At 48.6% G+C, this 17,769-nt stretch overlaps 1 protein-coding gene across 1 annotated transcript in view; it reads right to left on the bottom strand.

Annotated features, from left to right (window-relative positions):
• Window positions 1–17,769, bottom strand: part of PRKCH (protein kinase C eta) — a 172,163-nt gene that overhangs the window by 23,598 nt on the left and 130,796 nt on the right. Inside the window, exons 11-12 of the mRNA XM_019550931.1 lie at window positions 5,142–5,280; window positions 3,351–3,539 (exon numbers count right to left, since the gene is read on the bottom strand). Coding sequence (XP_019406476.1) covers window positions 3,351–3,539; window positions 5,142–5,280 — 328 coding nt within the window. The remainder of the gene's footprint in view (window positions 1–3,350; window positions 3,540–5,141; window positions 5,281–17,769) is intronic.

Below are 17,769 nucleotides of genomic sequence, written 5' to 3'. Positions count from 1 at the left end.
CTGGCCTATAGTTTCCCGGGTCCTCCTTCCACCCTTTTTTGAAGATGGGAACCACGTTGGCCTCTTCCAGTCCTCTGGCACCGCACCAGAGCCCCACGGGTACTCGTACAGCCGTGCCGGGGGTCCCGCAATGACCGCAGCCAATTCCCTCAGCGCTTGGGGGTGGAGATCATCCGGACCAGCTGATTTAAATACGTCCCATCCCTCCAGACATTTCCCGACTAAATCCTCACTGACCCTTGGCTTGGGGGTTGATCTGGTCCGTGCTCAGGAAAATTAAGGCAAAGAAGTCGTTAAATAGGTTAGCTCTGTCATCTGGTGTGACAACCAAATTCCCTACCGTGTCTTGCAGGGGCCCCATGTTACCCGGTACCTTCTTTTTGCCCCCTATATATTTAAAAAAGGACTTCTTGTTGTCCTTGATCTGAGAAGCTAGTCCCAGTCCCATCTCCGCCTTGGCCTTCCTGACCCCACTGCAGCCCCTCCCTGCCATTGGGTGTGCGCCTCCCTTTTAGCTAGGAGACATTCCCGGATGCTTTTGGTGAGCCATGGGGGCTTTTGAGCCCTCCTGCCCCCTTTGATCCGTGTTGAGATTACCTCCCTTTGGGCTTGGAGGATCGTCTCCTTAAGGATCGACCACTCTTCTTGGACACCCGGCTCCCCTCCCCCCCGGGACCTCAGCGCTTCCCCGACTAGTCTCCTTAGCTCAGTGAAGTCTGCCCTCCTGAAATCTAGGGCTGCTGCCTTGCTGCATGCCTTTGCCACCTTGCACTGAATAGTGAACTCCAGCAGGCGATGATCACTGCCGCCCAGGTGGTCGAGCCCCCGCAGCCCCCGCACCAGGTAGTCGCCTGGCCAGCACCAGGTCCAACAAGGATGCAGGTCATCCCTATGAGGGAAACGCACTCTTTTATTGTACCAGCAAGTATGACACTGGCACTACATACTCTGAATGGACACAGGACCTACATGTGGCAAATGTACACATTTAGTAATCACTGTTTTAACCAAGCCGTGTGTTACAGCCACCAACAAAGTAAATAATAAAGAGGCATGCTGATTGCCACGGGGCTTCAGAGATCGAAACTCTCCTGAGTGACAGTGAGATCCCTCTCCTTTAAAGCTGAACTGCAATGATGAAAAAAGAGAAAGTAAACAGGAACTGATCTGAAAGCAAAAGCAGTCACTAAAGGTACCGGATGAACTGGAGTATTTTTAGTGCGGCACACAGTAAGGCAGCTTCTTGAGTCCTAAGTAAAAACTTTCGATGCAGCCGGCTGAAGTAGCAACCGACTGGATCGTGAGAGATGGGCAGGATCTGAACTGGTGGCCTCCATACAGTTCTGTGAGGCAGGTTCCCTTCTGGCTTCTGGTTACTGCCCTGAATTAGCAGTAAGAGATGCCGGAGGCAGGCAGCCATACAGGAACAAGGTTGCTATGCCATACGTTAATTGGCCAGCATTACATGCTCACGCTGCATGGTTTCAAAGATAGCTACTTGGCCTCTGCCTACATCCTCAACCTATCCCCTGGGCCTAGGTCTTTCCTGAAGCCTGACTCCCATTATCCAGTTCTCTGCCTCCTATCACTACTGGCCATTACGTAACGATTGCTTGGGGAAGCATGGTTGAAAACTAGCTGGGAAAACCCACCACTTGCAACTACCTTGTTCATGTGCCAGTTGTGGCCCCAAACACAGCAGTCTTCGGTGCAGGGGGGCTGGACCCGATGATCTGTAAGGTCCCTTCCAGCCCTTAACATATATGAAACTATGAAGAGCAACCTCAGACGGACTCTCACGTGTGCTGGCTGGTACTCTGAAGTGCCTGCTACAACTGAAAGAGCCGCCTATCGTTTTGGCCCCTTTCCCTTTGTTACGCCACGAACTAGGTCACGTCACACTTTGTACTTCCCATTGTGATTGTGTCTCATGCTTGCATGAGGCTGTGAAGTGCAATCGGACCCATTTGAAAGCTGCTGTTTGATTAGCTGCCACTGGGATGCCTGAGGAGGAAGTTTCTAGGGCAAAAGCTCTCCTAAGCTTTCAGGAGCTCTGATCTAGCAGCACAAATATTGCCCCTGAAGTTGCCCTTGTGTTAAACTCAATGGATTTTTTTTTCTTCAAAATTCCCGGGAGAAATTTCCAAACCCGAGGGAGGTGTGAGTAAGGCACGTGAGCACTGGTGAGCCCGACGTGCGATTCTGAAAGCATGACCCTGCCTTGAGAGAGCAACCTTGTTTTCAGCTGTGCTCTCAGAAACAGGCTGGATGATCCAATAAAAGCCATCTTCATTTCCAGAGCTTTGCTGCTAGATTTCAGATCAGATGAAAGTGGTCCTCCCTCCTTTCCAGAGTCACCCCTAGAGTCTGACATTTCTTTGGGTCAGAGTTTCACAAACTGTTACTACTCACTTACCTTGCCTATGTGTTTGTCCTCTCCCCCCTTACCACAGCATCTCTAAACCCTTCATAATCTTGAATGTACCTGTCCTCATTATAACACCTGTTACAATCTTCTGCTCTGCTCAGGCAGAGAGAGGCTCATGGACTTGGTTGGGCTCCCATCAGAAAGCATATCGCAGAAAAGGGGGTTGAATTAATGTCTCCTAAATCTTCAGTTAATTGCCACAACCTTTGACCTTTATGGCAATGCCAGGCAGATCCAGTATGGCAGGCACTGTATCTATATGCATTCATACAGTAAGAAGCAGAACTAGGCATCAAGATGTTGCAGTCTCAATTGACAAGGCAGAAAAAGGAAGGATTGTTATTCCCATTTTACAGATGGTTAGTTGAGGCACACAGAGGGTGATGTGTGCGGTCCTCGGGCACATGATAGAGCTGGGACCTGAATCCTCTGCCACCCTGTCATCCTTCTCCCAGCCGTGCACTGGGATCCCCTGGCAGAGGGTGGAAACATGGAATAGTCTTGTATTTCCAGCACATAAAAGCCCACTGTCTCCATCATCCATGCAGATACACACAAACCCTGGGAGAAAGTCAGCATAGCCACATTTACCATGTACCAGTTATCTGAACTCCTGCAGCTACATCCTATATCAATCACAGGACAGCTCTTGATAAATACCAAGCAGTACACTGCTTCTGTTCGAGTGCAGAAACATACACGCATGCTCCCGTAGCTCACCAACCGGACTGGTGTACCAAAAAGGGGCATCACCACGTGAACACAGTTGAGCACTGTAGTGTTTACCTTCCATCCCAAAATCTGGAAATGACTTGCAGTCAAGGTGTAACCATGACCCTTGCTTTCCCACTCCACCCATCCTCCCCGCGTATGCTGTCCCTGTGGTCTAATAGGAAATGTGACACAAAACCAGGGAACTTACGGCTTTCAGGATCCCCACAGCATCCTGTGGGAGCCATGATGGGTAGGCAACTTCCTCATTCAGAATGGCTTCAAAGAGGTCATCTTCGTTCTCTGCTTCGAACGGGGCATGGCCACAAAGCATCTCATACAGCAGCACTCCCATGGCCCACCAGTCCACGTCAGGACCATACAGCATCTCCTGCAAGATCTAAAAGGGGGAGAAAAGGGGAATAAATATTATTCCTTGAACTGAACTGTTTCTTTTCCAAGTGGGGAAGAAGATAGTGAAATGTTAACATAAACTGAAGGCATCCTTGCCCGAGAGCTAATGGCACTCTCTGATGGGTTGTGATCTAGCAGAAAATGCTGTTTTAAAGAAGGAATCAGAACTCGTGGCAGAGGTGATCTCTTTTATTAGACCAACTAGATGTTTGCAAAAAAAAAAAAATTTTTAATGGCAAGCTTTCAGGCACAAACGCTCTCCTTCAGGCATAGGAGAAAAGATTGTACAAGTTCTCTTGGGTAGACATGAAAGTTCATTTTACTACATAGGAAATATGACTACATCCTGCTTATCACCAAACAACTTTGAGATCAACAGACTATTCCAACTTTTCTCTGAGCCAAATTTGTTCCAAACAGGAGATTTCATTACACCTTCAACTCTATGAAATATGAACTTTCACGTCTACCTAGAAGAACTTGTACAATCCTTTTCTCCTATGCCTGAGGAAGGGTGTTTGTGCCCAAAAGCTTGCAATTAAAGACATTTTTTGGTTTGCAAACATCTATTTGGTCTAATAAAAGATCTCACATCTGCCACGAGTTTGCCTCTAGACCAATATGGCTACAACCTGGATACCTGTTCTACAGATGGCTCTGCAGAAAAACAAAAGGACCAAACTACCTACCAAAACACTGGGCACAGGAATAAAATCCAATAAACATCAGGCCTACCTAATGGCCTTTTAAAAACATGTGCAGAGCAAGAGACAATCAGGGGTGGAAGGGAATTTCAGTCAAATGGTTCTTAGTGAGAGGAGTGGTGGGATCTGCTCTGTGGTCTCTTGTTGCCATCAGCAGTTTTGAAGGAAAAATTTCCGGCTAAGGGAAGGGGTGCATGCGTGCAGGGGGTGAGGGAGAGGCGGAAAGAGGGAGTGGGGGCAGAGTAACATTGACCATAAGGAACAAATCTGGGAGCAGCACAGCTGCACTCAGTGCAGCTGGTGGGAGCTGCATGGGAAGGTGCCCCTTAAAGGTGTGTACTCATTTAAAAATAAGATAGATGAACGATGGGGGTGAAGTGGAAAGAGGCCAGTAAGAGCAACGGAGTGGGGGGGGGAAGGTGGGATTTTGCAGCCTTGGGACAGTAGTCACTTTCTGTGCTCAGCATTTTGGCAGGTAGTTTCATCCTTCCATTTTTCAAGGTCTATTTCCACCCCCTGGGCGGACCAGACACCCTCAGTGCTGCCCATGACAGCAAGTGGAGTTGCTTGATTTTCACTAACTGGAGGGGCAGTAAGTGTGAGTGCACCTCTGGGACCAAGCGTGCCATCAGCCAGCCCAATCAGGTGCAGGCCCAGTAAGCAGAGAGAGGTCACTGGACTGCTGCCACCTGGAGCTAAGTGGGTTTTCTTTTGGATGAAGAAGGGCAGTAGCATCACTAGAGGTGGGCGAGCAGGTGCCAGCCCCGGGCACTGGCTTAAAGGGGGCACAAGAATGGCAGCCCTACTGCTAGCCCTGTTGCAGCCACTGCCCTGGGTGCAAAAACTGCTTGGCATGCTCTTGGGGAAGGTTCCCCTGCACATACCTCGGGAGCGATGTAGTCTGGCGTGCCGCAAAATGTCCCTGTGGTAATTCCATTGCAAATGCCCTCTTTGCACATTCCAAAATCTGCCAGCTTGCAGTGACCCTCGTGATCCAACAGCACGTTATCGAGCTTCAGATCCCTGCAACAGCAAGCAACACGACTTATTTTAACTGCGGTGCTGTATATGCCCAAATGCTGATGCAATCCTGGCTCTCCAGAGCCGGAAATAAAATCTGCCTAAATGTACTGCTAGACCTGATGGCCTAGGGCTTGACATCTGCTGGAAACGCAAACCTGTATGTGTATGTGTGAATCTGACTTCTGTGGAAGGGAGGGATGGAAGAGAGCTGAGTTCATGTGAGTGGATGCTGGTCTGAGCTTCCCCACACAACTTTCCCTGTGCACCACCCATCTGGCTTGCACTGCGTGCCCGACTGGCACAACGACGTGCTAATCGAGTCCTGAGACTCATCTGAACGATGGCTGCCCCTCACATCTCATCATACAATGGTGCTTATGATGCAGCAAAATGTACTGCACACATGCTCTGGTTGAGCAGAGCGGAAATAAAGCACGGGTGTAAAGTTGGAAGAGCTTTGCCAAGTTGGGTGTCTCCCGTGATGTCCCCTGTTTGGCTGAGTTACTGCTGTTCTAACTCAGGTGGGAAAAGGAAGGAATATAAGAAAGGCCACACTGATGAGACCAGTGGTCCCTCTAGCTCCGTATCCTGTCTCTGACTGCAGCAGTGGTAGATGCTTTGCCAGAAAAGCAGTGTGTCTAGCGTAATCCATCCCGTGCCGTACCCTTCCTGGCATCAACCATCATAGGACTAGAGGTCTCAGAAGATACATCTCTACCTGTTGCTTTTAAGAATAGTAAACCTGTCCTCCATGAATCTGTGTAATGCTGGGTGCATCTACATGAGACGCTTACTGCGCATTAGCCTAAGAACACCATGTGTCATGGCAAAAACCGTGGTAATAGCCTATGGCGCAGTGCTACTACACTAAGTGTTACTCAATAACTGTGCACCGGCACTACTGCACAGTAACTTTAGGTACTGCACACTGCGTTAGTCCTTTATTAAGGAAGCAGTAAACTAAATATGCAATATCTAAGGTGCATTAATGAACATGTAGCTGTACCTGCTGGAGCCTAAACGTTCTCAGAGGCACTGATTTCAGGTTGGTGGTACTGAAATATTTATACCCGCGTGTCATTTTGGTTATTTAAGCTCTCCTTGTGCTGTCCTCATTGTCAAAGTGATCTGCATCAGGCCCTGGCAGGGCACCGGTGCAGGAAGCAGGGGTTTTCCAATGCATACAGAGATAAGACTTGAATCCAAGAACAACAGAGTCCAAAGGACCAGGCAGCTGAAGGAAGTCTGTCAGCCGTCTCACCGCGTGCTGGCCCCAGGGAATACTCCACAGTCGTAAGCAAAGTCAGGAGCACAGACACATAGCGCCGGAGCCATCTGTGTACCCAGACAACATCTTCCTAAAAATACATCCAGCTCTTGGCATCTGGGTCCTTCCACTAACAGATCTGAGCCGCGTGCAGCCACAAATGGGGGAAGACAGGAGGAACAGACAGTGTCTGAAAGGATGTTACCATCCCCAGCAGGTACAATAGGGGCTAGCTAAATGGGAACAGGCTCTATTTCCTTTTCACAGTTTGGGAAAGACTAAGAAAAAAAATCCCACAAGTGATTTAGGCTCTCAGACACATTTGGCTTGTACAGCAGCCTGTGAAATAAGCCAGGGCTGCTTCTGGTGTGGCACATGCTCGAACATCTCGGTCTGGCCTTAGAGCAGATGCAACCCTGGTGAGCTCGAAAGCCACTCTGGGCATCTGCCTTAGGCACTAACGTGGCCTCTGTTACCCCAATATTCAGGGGCTGCACCACCAGGACGTACTTTTCAAAAGAGCTGTGTGAGGGAAGGAGGTGCTGTTAGATCCATGTCACCAGGAAGTGCCATGAACTCTATTTAGGCACCGAAGCATCTTGGAGGACCTGGGGCCTTGCTGACTTATGCAGTATTCACATAGGAAGCCTGTATTAGAAGACGGATTTGGACCTGGATCTGCGGCTAGTGCTCTAACCATTGGACAGTCCTTCCTCTCTATTACAGTGACATGATAGAGCTGGATTGTTATTTGTAGGAAGGGGTTTCCATCAGCTGTCCTACCCTCTCAGGAAGCAACTCTTTAACTGTGTTGGGCTGCAGTGGAAGTTATCACCAGCTATTACAGACGACAGACTGGTGACCCTCATGCTATCAGGAGTCAGATCCTACCCCGAAGTGCTTCCTGAGAGACTGGAGTCCCTACTCTAGCAGATGGCAAATGAAATACAGAGAGATTGAAATGCCTGGCCAAAAATCAGCAGAGCCAGGAATACAGACTGATTTTCCTTGTAGCTGTCCAGGCCCTCATTCACAACATCCCACATCCTTTTGCACCATTTTATTATGATAGGGGCCAGTGACAAGCACCCCTAAAATGGGAGTCGCTGCCCCCTGACTACCTCATGTTCAGAGTGAAGCAAAAACACACGTCCGGGGACTGCTGTTCATGGGAGCTTGTGCTGCAGGATGTGTTCTGGATGGGATGCTCAAGAGAAGATCTTTTTAAAATGAAAAATACCCATAGGCCTTTATGGGCCAAGACTCATCCGGGAAGGGATTAGGTGGACACAGGGCGATGTGTTATATGTGCCTGGTCATGACAGCCTGGACAGTGTAGGCTGCTGGGACTCTGCCTTGTGGTTACCGGCACATCTCTGAGCATAAAGGCAGGCCCTGTCCTTCAGGAATTTGCAGTAATGTAGTTAACACTGTGGTTTATTCTTGGCTCAGACTTTAAATCTAGAGAAATCTTTTTTTTTGGTTCTAAGCAAGGCTTCCTTTCGGGGGTGTTACAACTACACATCCAGGTGCCCGTCGGAGGTGTCCAATGATCCAACAAGCGGTTGCAGATTCACCGTTGGGGGGTATGGAGAGGAAATACTTGGAAACAGCTTGAAATATCCTGCCAGAAGAGCATGTATGAACAGACGACATGTCCGTGTACCACAACAGTCCACGGAGGCTGCAGTCCTCATGCATTTAGTTAAGTTTAGCTAAGTAGTGGACTTTACTCTGAAGCTGCCACACCAGAGGCCTGTCTAGCAGGCCAACCATCTCCTCCTTCTCCACCGTCTCCCAGCACCTTCAGCTTCCTCCGCTACAAGACGATCTACAGGAGTCCCGGGAAACGCCGGCATCATTATGGCATCAATAGGGCAGGAGCATCGTGCAGGTGCGAACAGACTGTGAGCTTGCTTGTATCCCCTCAAAAAAGATCTCTATTCAGGCAATTTCCATTAAATGTAAACCAGCTGCTGCCCACTGACATCTGGGAGCAAGTACAGCCTTAACCACACCAAGGCAAAACTCCAGCAAAACTGGCTTTCTAGGCTTCCCTTCAATCCTGCTGAGCCTGTCTGACTCCTAATGCAACAAGGAGGACATTTGATGCTACTGGCAAATCCAAAGCTTATATTTCATCACTTCAGAATAGGGCATTAATCTAGTCTCATTTGGCCCCCAGACCCTCCAAGACCGCTGCCCAAATTATGCCATGTCAAACAAACTCCACTTTGCTCTTCCCAAGCAGTCTTGGTGGTTATTTCTCAGGTGAGCTCGACTGCATTCATCTGTGTGCTCGCTGCTTTGCATTTGTTGGCCTGACTGTTCTTTATGCCACATGAGCCCATGAGGTCACATTAAGAAATACCGCCCGGTTTCAAAGATTTACGAGGAGCTCTTGCATTTCGGGGGTGAGAAATCCGGGAAACCAATGAAACTGGAAAGCATCCAGCCCGAATCCACCTCATTTCCTGAAGACACGAGTTTTCCATTCAACATTTTCAGTAGCTCAGGGAAGCAATAAAGGCAGAAATGCTTTCTATGAGCTGAACGCTGAGATCCTTATGGGGCACTGTTTTAACTGCTTTGCTGGCAACCCCCCACTGGACTGAGGGCTTGGCTCGCATTAAGAAATGCAGCTGTTGTACCTACAGTTCATTGCAGCATGTCAGCTTACTGGGACTGTTTTATTTCGGATGCAGAAGCAGCAGCCACGGGATCTTATTCGCTTTCTTGCCCCAAGTTATGTGCTCGTCTTGTGCATCTGCATCTTGGCATCGGCGCTTCGCAAAGAAAATTTGCAAACTGTCTAGGTCACTCTGTGGCATGGTGCACACTCTGGCTTTTTTGGCATTATAGAGATATTTGCCAGCAAGTTCGATGGAGGCAAGAGCAAAATGTATAATGGGCGCACACCACTCAGTCCGGTAAATAAAAGTACTACCCGGATCCAGAAGGGCCAGGTTTTGCCACCCTCCTCTGCACCACATGTAACCTGAATAACTACTTCACAGGGCTATTCACATAGGAAGGCTGCTAGAAATAGCAAAATGATTCTCTTTGGCACTTCTGACGGGAAAGGTATCGATTTTTCTGCTTCAGCTCACTAGAGGATTTAAGAACCATTCACAGATCCATGGAAGTGATGGGACTTCCCCACCTTCCCTTTACCCAATGGCTAGGGCACTTGCCTGTGGCATGTGAGGCCTGGTCTTAAGTCTCTCCTCTGGCTCATCTCGCATAAGGATTTGAACCACTCAGAAGCCAGCTCTAACCACCAAGTCACGGGTTTCCCTTAGTTTCTCCTATTAAAGCTGCTCCACTTTGTATAAATATGAAAACCTTCACTGAGAGAAAGAAAAACCCTACACATTGGTGGCTAGAGCATTCGTCTGGAGAGGACTGCTGGGCTCCAGCCCCTGCTCTGATGAAAATGAAGTTGCTTGCTGCAAATTTGAATGGCTTCAGTGGAAGAAATGGAGAGAGACCAAGTGCAGAATAGCCCGGGGCTAGGATGCAACTGGAGCAGCAAAACAACCAAGTTCAAGCCCCCGGTTCCAATCAGGAACAGGAGCGATTTGAACATGGGTCTCCAAAATCTCCTGGTAGACAGGGGAAACAGCTTTCTCCATGGTAAATCTGGTCCTTTGTTTATAAAGTGCCTTTGCTTTTATTACAAACAACCTAAATGAAAAATTTCGGTTTGATCCAACCCTTTTCTGTCAATTTGCTAAAATATTAGAAAAAACAATCAATCATGTTGGGTCAACTTCAACTAAGAGATCTGTGCCACCCTCCTCCCCCTCTGCCGTCTTCAGTTCAGCTGCCAATCTGAAAATCAACTATTCGCACAGCTTTAGTTCCCATGGACTTTGCATAAGGCCCAAAGTGAACTCTGGTCCTCCATACGTACTTGGTAAGATGCTAATGCAGACCCATTAGAAGAAATCCCTCAGGTCTCATTGTTGATCGAGAGGTTTTCTTGCTGGGAAAACATTTAATCTCTACCAGATTTCCTAATAGCAAGGCACTACTTCTTTTGCTGACTAGGCATTTTTATAACTGGGAATTCCCCGCCTTAGGGCATCAGGGCTATGCAAATGTCCAGAGCACAAGAAAAGCTGAACCAAAGGAAGTGTTGTCTAAAGACTACTTTTGCATTTGCTAGAGCCAAAGTTAAGCGTAAAACCCCAATCTGAGCGGCTGCTCTATTTGTGAAGGTTGCCATATCAGTAGACATGGAGAAATACCACAATCACAAACGGAAAGAAATGATCAGCTTTTGAAAAAAGGAAGCCACAAAGTGGGGATCACAAACAGATCAAACCGTGCTGACCTTGAGAGGGGAAAACAAATAGCTTGCAAAACATAGGTCCGCTGCAGAAGAAGAGAGGACTACTACTGCCTTTCCAACGTGACCGGTTTGCTTCCGCTCTGCTTTTGTACTTCGAAGGGGAAAACAGCAAAGCTCGAGCAATGCTCTTCTGACATGTGGCGCACCCAGGCTGAAGGGAGCAAAGAAAGCGAGCCCACTCTTCTGGAACGGAGCCAAATGGACTAATGAAGGCGAGACCTTACAGGCGATATAATATTACCCAAAGAAAACCAGCAGCCACATGGCCCTTTATGGCCCTGGTAATCTCTCCTGGCCAAGGTTCAGAGGGCAGAAATTGTCCTATAGGTCTGTGCTTCCAGAGCTTGATCCCAAAACTACATCCAGATTTAGAACGACCATTCCCTGCTGCTCCTTTTATTTAAAACATGAAATAATGGATCTCTCAGGATCCCTGGAAAATGGAGCAACAAAGGAAGAGTTAAGTTTGGTAAAGTATGAGCTCACCAACTACCACTTTTCTCCCTAAATATTCTACTGGGTGAGGAAAATCCTCCCATGAGTTGCAAACTGGCTGTTGGTAGCAAACTGTTCCAGATCACCAGCATCGCGTGTGCGAAGGCTTGACTACATAACTACGCTGCATAGAAAAGTGTGCATCCTAGAATAGAGGCAAACCAGAAGCAAATGAAAGAAAGGAAAAATTTTCCCATAGCAACCCGGCTCCATGCAAGTAAACAAACCACAAGTAAAAATTCAATGCAATGCGACCTACATTCAACTTGATGTAAAAGACGATATTCAGAATGCTTTTTTTCATTGCCTTCCTAAAAAACCATGTTGAAAACACTTGCCATATTTCAAGATAAAGGAACGATGGATGCTGCAGCGAAGGCTGCAAAATAGGCCCCCCCACGGCCTGGACGCTGGCCAACTGAAAGGTCATGTAGTTGTAGTATATACTGATGGCAGAGGTCAAATACAGACCTAGGATAAGCAGCTGAAATCCTGTTGAAGTCTTACATTGGGTCTCAGGGTGCAGGGACAGTGGCAGTGCCTAGGGAGAAGGGTGTGGTGTGCAAGTGGGTGTGTGGGTGTGGGTGTTCGGGTGTTACACAACCCACAGAATCTGAGTAAGTTCACAATGAATCCTCGATCTGGTTCTTGAGCCAGTCTTGTTAAGTGGGTCCACACCTGAAACCCATGGTTTCGAGATTTCAGGCAGGAAGATTCAAAGGAGAAAATTTGGACCAGAGTCGTTATTACCCTTCAAGCCAACCAGCCCCTCGAGCACCAGGTCAACCTTTTGCAAGCTGCTTGCCCAGGTCAAGTCAGTGCCATTGTTTTTTCCGCAGGTAGCTGGTGTGTGCTCAAACCACTCGATGCTGCCACCTTGTCCCTGCAGCTGCATCAGGCGTGAGCCTGACCACCCGGCCCAGCTTGTAGCACTGGAGAAGCTGGGCGCAGCACAGCATTACGGAGACGCGGGGCCCAAGAGGCTGGTTCCAGTAGCAAAGAGGAGTGGCTGATTAGGCTGCCTCTGCTTCTCTCCGCGTTCATTTGAAATCCCTGCATCTCGAACTCTCCGCCCCGCAGAAAGCCTAGCAGCTCAGAAAAGCTCCTAACTCCATTTCTAACATTACTGAGCTGAACGTGGTGTGATTCACCTCCCAATGGAGTGGTATGACATACCAGTGCTGACCGAAAAGCTGGCATTCTGCAACCTCTGATTAAGTTCACAAGCCTATGCTCTCTCTTTCTCTCTCTCTATATATCTTATTTAGTTAGTCCACAAAAATGCATATCTACCTACCTGCTGACAGACTTCGGACCAATGCAACTACCTACCTCCCCCATCCTACAGCTTATCATCATCGCACAGCTTCCTCCCTGCTGCTATGCCAGACTTGACGGATGCAGAGCCAAAGGGCAAACTCTGGGTGCTGGACACCTTTTAGGATCAACAGTAGGTCTCAACCCTGGTTATCGAAATGGTGGCTGTGTAATGGGGTAATGGCAGTGGTCTATAGGGGCTTGACCAGAACAGGAAACACGCTTGTGGAAGTGAGCAACAGGAGGCTGCTCAACCATCTCTGTGAAAGCACCGCCGCTGCTAGAGATCCTGGCTTGGGGGAGCTCAGCCCTTTCTCTGCTCTAGACACTTATATACAAGTACCTGTTCAAGGGTCTGCTCTTTTATGTAGTATACTTGTTCTTAGCAAAGGGAGAAGGAAGGGAATAAATACTTGCAGATTTCCCAGAATCCCAATTCAAATGTTCCTGCAGTTATTGAGGGAAGAAATGGAAGCAAAAAAAAAAAAAGGCTTTGTTTAAAATCCACAGTATGCCTGCTGTGCACACACCCTCCGGACGACCAAATAAGTGACGCATTGGACCTGCAGCTAGCTCAGAGACGGGCTTTCATCCCTTTGCACAGAAGCGCTGGAATTTGCTGGGCAAGGCAATCGTTCACCTTCCAGCTGCTAGCAGCGCTATTTTCTGCCTGCCATAACAAAAAAAATTTTCTCCTTTGAATCTTCCTGCCTAAAATCTTGAAACCATGGGTTTCAGGTGTGCACCCACTTAACACGAAGAACACATAGCTTCGAGACTGGTGGGGCTGATCAAACCCAGAGGGTGAGAGGGATTTCAAAAGCACCAGCCTTTTATGTCACCTGGACAGAAACAGTGATGCCTGATGCAGAAATTAAAACGAAGCAGCTTCTGTACAGCTGGAAGCACTGAGACCACACTGGGGTGAATGAATTCACTGGTTGCTCACAAATTTTGTAAAGTTTCTCCCCAGTGTGTTGGCTAAGAGACCTAGCTAGAGCTCCTATCTGTGCTGGCAGCATCGGAGCCAAGCCGGTCTATTGAGCAGGGCCTGATCTAACACGGCAGATGAAGCATCCGCATCTCATCACACCAAGTACAAAGCCTGTCAATCAGGAGTCAGACGATGGTTCAGCTCAAAATAACTCTTGCTGCAGCCTCATCACACATCTCATAACCGCCCGTGACATCCAGCATCTTCCTACCCAGGGTCTCACACAAATATTTCATTCCAGGAAGCAGCAAAAAAAGGTGATTGCATTTACCTGGATCATGCACACAGAGCTGCCTCCAGCAACAGCTCAGACAGCAAACCAATTTGTACCAATATTTGAGAAGCCCAATAGGGTGTTATGGGGAAGGAGGAAATCCTGAATTGAACCTGAATGCGTGGGCATGCAGGTCTCTCGACCCCTATGTCGTATTCAGTCTTTACTTGGAACTGGATATACAGGCAACTGAATTTAGTGGAAAAAAAAAAATCCTGTGACTTTGGGCCCTTAAACATACTTCAGAAGTCTGTAAAGTCCTAAAAAAATCTATTAACCCACCTCTGGCCTATTGATTGCTTCACTTTTATCATTGTGTATGTAATCAGGACTGCTACAGAGCAAATACACTATGAATTATTTTAAATGGGATTCTCAGAGAAGCGCTCATGTTCGGCCCCACCCTTTCCACCAGAGTCAGCAGGACTTTTCAACTGACTTCATATGAACGGCATCGGGCTGGTGCCCGGTGCTTTTGCAAATCCCACTTGTCCTGTACAATTTCTGCTTCCCTTATGGAGGCTCGATGATGGTCCTGAGTAACACGCTGCACATCAAGGTGTGGCTGGGGTGTACTCAAAGGCACTCAGGGGAGTAAAGCTTTCCAAACATTTCCTAGAGGAGCCTGTCCTCAGATCTACTCAAAATATCAAAGCTCAGCAGGCAAATAAAATGCCTTCCCATCTCCTCTGGTCTCTCTGGTCTTCACCAGAACAGTCACATTAAATCCATCAGTGAAAATTTGGGGGCTGGATATCCAAAGTATGGGGGAAACAGTGAGGTGAAACCCAGCCTATTCATCCCAGGGCCAGGATGCTGAGCTACTGTCCAGCTCATCTGCCATTACGCTGGTTTATGAGGACTCCTGCCCAGCCGGCGAGAGCCCCAAGTGGCCACGTGTCACCCCCATCCACCAGGCATGAATGTCGCTGCGCACATTTCCAAGATATTGCACAGGGGTGCAAGAAGAAAGGATGCTCATCCTGAAGAGGCTGGACTTTGAAGGCTGCTTTAGTGAAGCACATGATGCAGCACTGAAGTTGCCATCGAGATGATGAGATTACTGGGCCAAGCAGCCTGTGTCACAGGCTGATTTCAAAACAGAAAAGCAGCATGTGGCTCATGAAGTTAAAGAGAGTGGCCTTGGCTGACCCCTGCTTGTGGACGCAGTGGTGGAAGTGGGATGCTGGAAGGAGGGATCTCAATGAAGAGGAGCAGGTGGAGCTCGCAAGCGGGACTGGGAAGGGTGACTCAACTGTGGTGTGCAATGAGTGTGCATGGTGAGGATGGGGATTTGGGGGGAATCACCCATGAGTAACGTGCTGGCCAGCCAGCTGACCCTGAGTCAACCCTGGCTCTGGTTCTAAATCAACCCCCCAAGAAGGCAACCAGAGACCTATCACGGACAGAAACCAAAGGTTTCAGCGCTTTCAGCCTGGACCAGTAAGCTGAAGATTTAAGTCCTAGATTGGTGGTGCTAACACTTTTGACCCCGTGGGCTGCATGAATGGTGCAGAGCTGGTCCACAAGCTGGATTTGGCCCTGTGGGCCAGGCCCTGCCCCACCTCTGCCCAGCTGGGCAGGGATGGTGTGGGGCCCTTGAGCCTGATCCCGGCATGTGGGGGCCAGGATCAGGCCCTGCACTGCCTTGTGCATCCAGCCTACCACATGCACAACCACGGCTCACCCTACACAACTTTCTGCAAGGGAGCTTCGTAGGCCAGATGACACGGGGCCGGGGCTCAGGTTTGGTTCCTGGGCCTGGCGTCAAGCACCCTTGTCCTAGAGGCTTCTTCTTCCCATGCTGTCCTCAGTTGTAGGCGTGAGCTCAGCTGTTTTTCCTTATGAATCACCCTTCTGCACTTGAAGAGGATTAAAAATGCTGTTTAAAGTTCATTCCTAATCCAGGGAAACAAGAAACAACAGGCAAGGAAGAACGAGAGAGGCCTTTGTAGAGCGCTGTGCCTGGCAAGCACTCGCGCAGATGATGGGGTTACAGATTCTGAACTTAACCCTCCTGCATTTGCATAATACAGGACTACTGAGTCAGAAGCATTTCCTACTATGACGTAAGCTTTGGCTCCACCTGAAAGGCAAGTGCTCCTGGTCTACTTGTTTTAGGTACAGCCGCAGGGGGCCAGATCTCCGGTGCTTTGCATGGTGCTCGGATACTCTTTGAAGTTTAATGTCCTTCGCTCAGAAGCCCGTATTGTTGCAGGGCAGCACAGGAGTAGCTCTTAATTGCAACCGCTGAGAGCGTCAACAAGAACTGCACATCCACAATGATATCATCCATGTGGGTTGCTCCTTTCAGACACACTCCTCATCAATAAAAGGTCACGCGGCTGCTAATGGGAGACAGTGGAAGCTAGTGGAGAGCAAGGCTTTTCTACCACAAGAAAAACGGAAATGGATGCAGGATATTTTAAGTCCTGGAGTGCATGACCCTGTAGTGGAACCTCAGAAATGGTCCAGACAGGGCACGAGGCAAAGAAAAAAGCATGGGTGATTCTGCGTTTCTTTCTCTGCATTTCGGATGCGCAGCACGCACGCGTTTTTGCTATGCCACAAAAGCAAAATCCACTGCGCTTCACATTATAACTCAGTCTCTACACGTCTATATTTCGGACCAGATTGTAAAGCAGAGCTCCTTGCAGTTTCCTGGCACCGCAACCTTATCTCAGGCGGCAACAGCGCAGGGCCTAACAAAAGCCTCACTGATGGGCTGGACAATATGTTCATTTTCATGCAATGCAAGTGCTTGGATTTATCCTAGGCAGACAAGGTTCTTTGGGTGAATTTGATATCTTTTATTAGACCAGCTTAAATAGTTGGAAAAAAAATTTATAGCAAGCTTTTGAGTTTAAAAACCCTTTGCCAGGCTGAGTTAGCTACCTTTTCTAGGCCTGTGTGCTTCTGCTGCATGAGCCTACTAGGCTTTCACAGCCATTGTTACCACGCAGCCTCTTATATGAATTGCACAGTGCTCTTACCAAGTCATTTTGGAGCATGGTGCTATAGCCCCCCAAGCTGAGCATTTGTTGCTTCTTGTATTCTAGCCGTGCCGGCAAACTTGATCACAGCTGAACTGACTCTAAACCCTCAAGAAAAACTCATGAACAGTTTTCAGTTCCAATGCAGCAACCCAAACGGGTCCACAAGGAAAGCTCTGCTTGGAAGCGGCGACATGCCAACATCCTGCAAGATTTCTGGACTGAGCTGGTGTTGCCCATATGGCTAAATAAGCCCTATGGATCATGCAGAACAGCTGTCGGATGCTTGGTCATGCACACTCAGAGCCAGAGGCCATTGCACGGGGCTGCCTGACAGACTCCTTTGCCAGGCACTTTTCATGAGTACCTTAAAGGAAAATGCACCAGAGGCTGAAGGCTCCTGGGTCCATGCTGCATCTTAATAAACCAGAGAGCCAACATTGGTGCCCTGCCCCTGGTGACTTGGCTCCTCAAACATGCAGCGGCTTTCTGTTCAAACACTCAGCCATCCCCCTGGCAGCTTCCTGGTGTCCTTAGCTGAACCATGGTAGCTAGAGCTGCTTTATATGTCTCGCTGGCAACCGCACTGGGTTTTCAGTTTCATAGTTTCTAGGGTTGGAAGGGACCTGAGCAGATCATCTAGTCTGACCCCTGCCATGGCAGGAAAGAGTACTGGGGTCACACGACCCCGGCAAGGTGTGCGTCTAACCTCCTCTTAAACACCCCCAGGGTAGGAGCCTGCACCACTTCTCTTGGAAGTTGGTTCCAGATCCTAGCCGCCCTGACCGTGAA

Source organism: Crocodylus porosus, unplaced genomic scaffold, assembly GCF_001723895.1.
Source record: "Crocodylus porosus isolate Cpor-Errol unplaced genomic scaffold, CroPor_comp1, whole genome shotgun sequence".
Lineage (NCBI taxonomy): Eukaryota > Metazoa > Chordata > Crocodylia > Crocodylidae > Crocodylus > Crocodylus porosus.
This window is presented reverse-complemented; position numbering and strand designations above follow the sequence as displayed.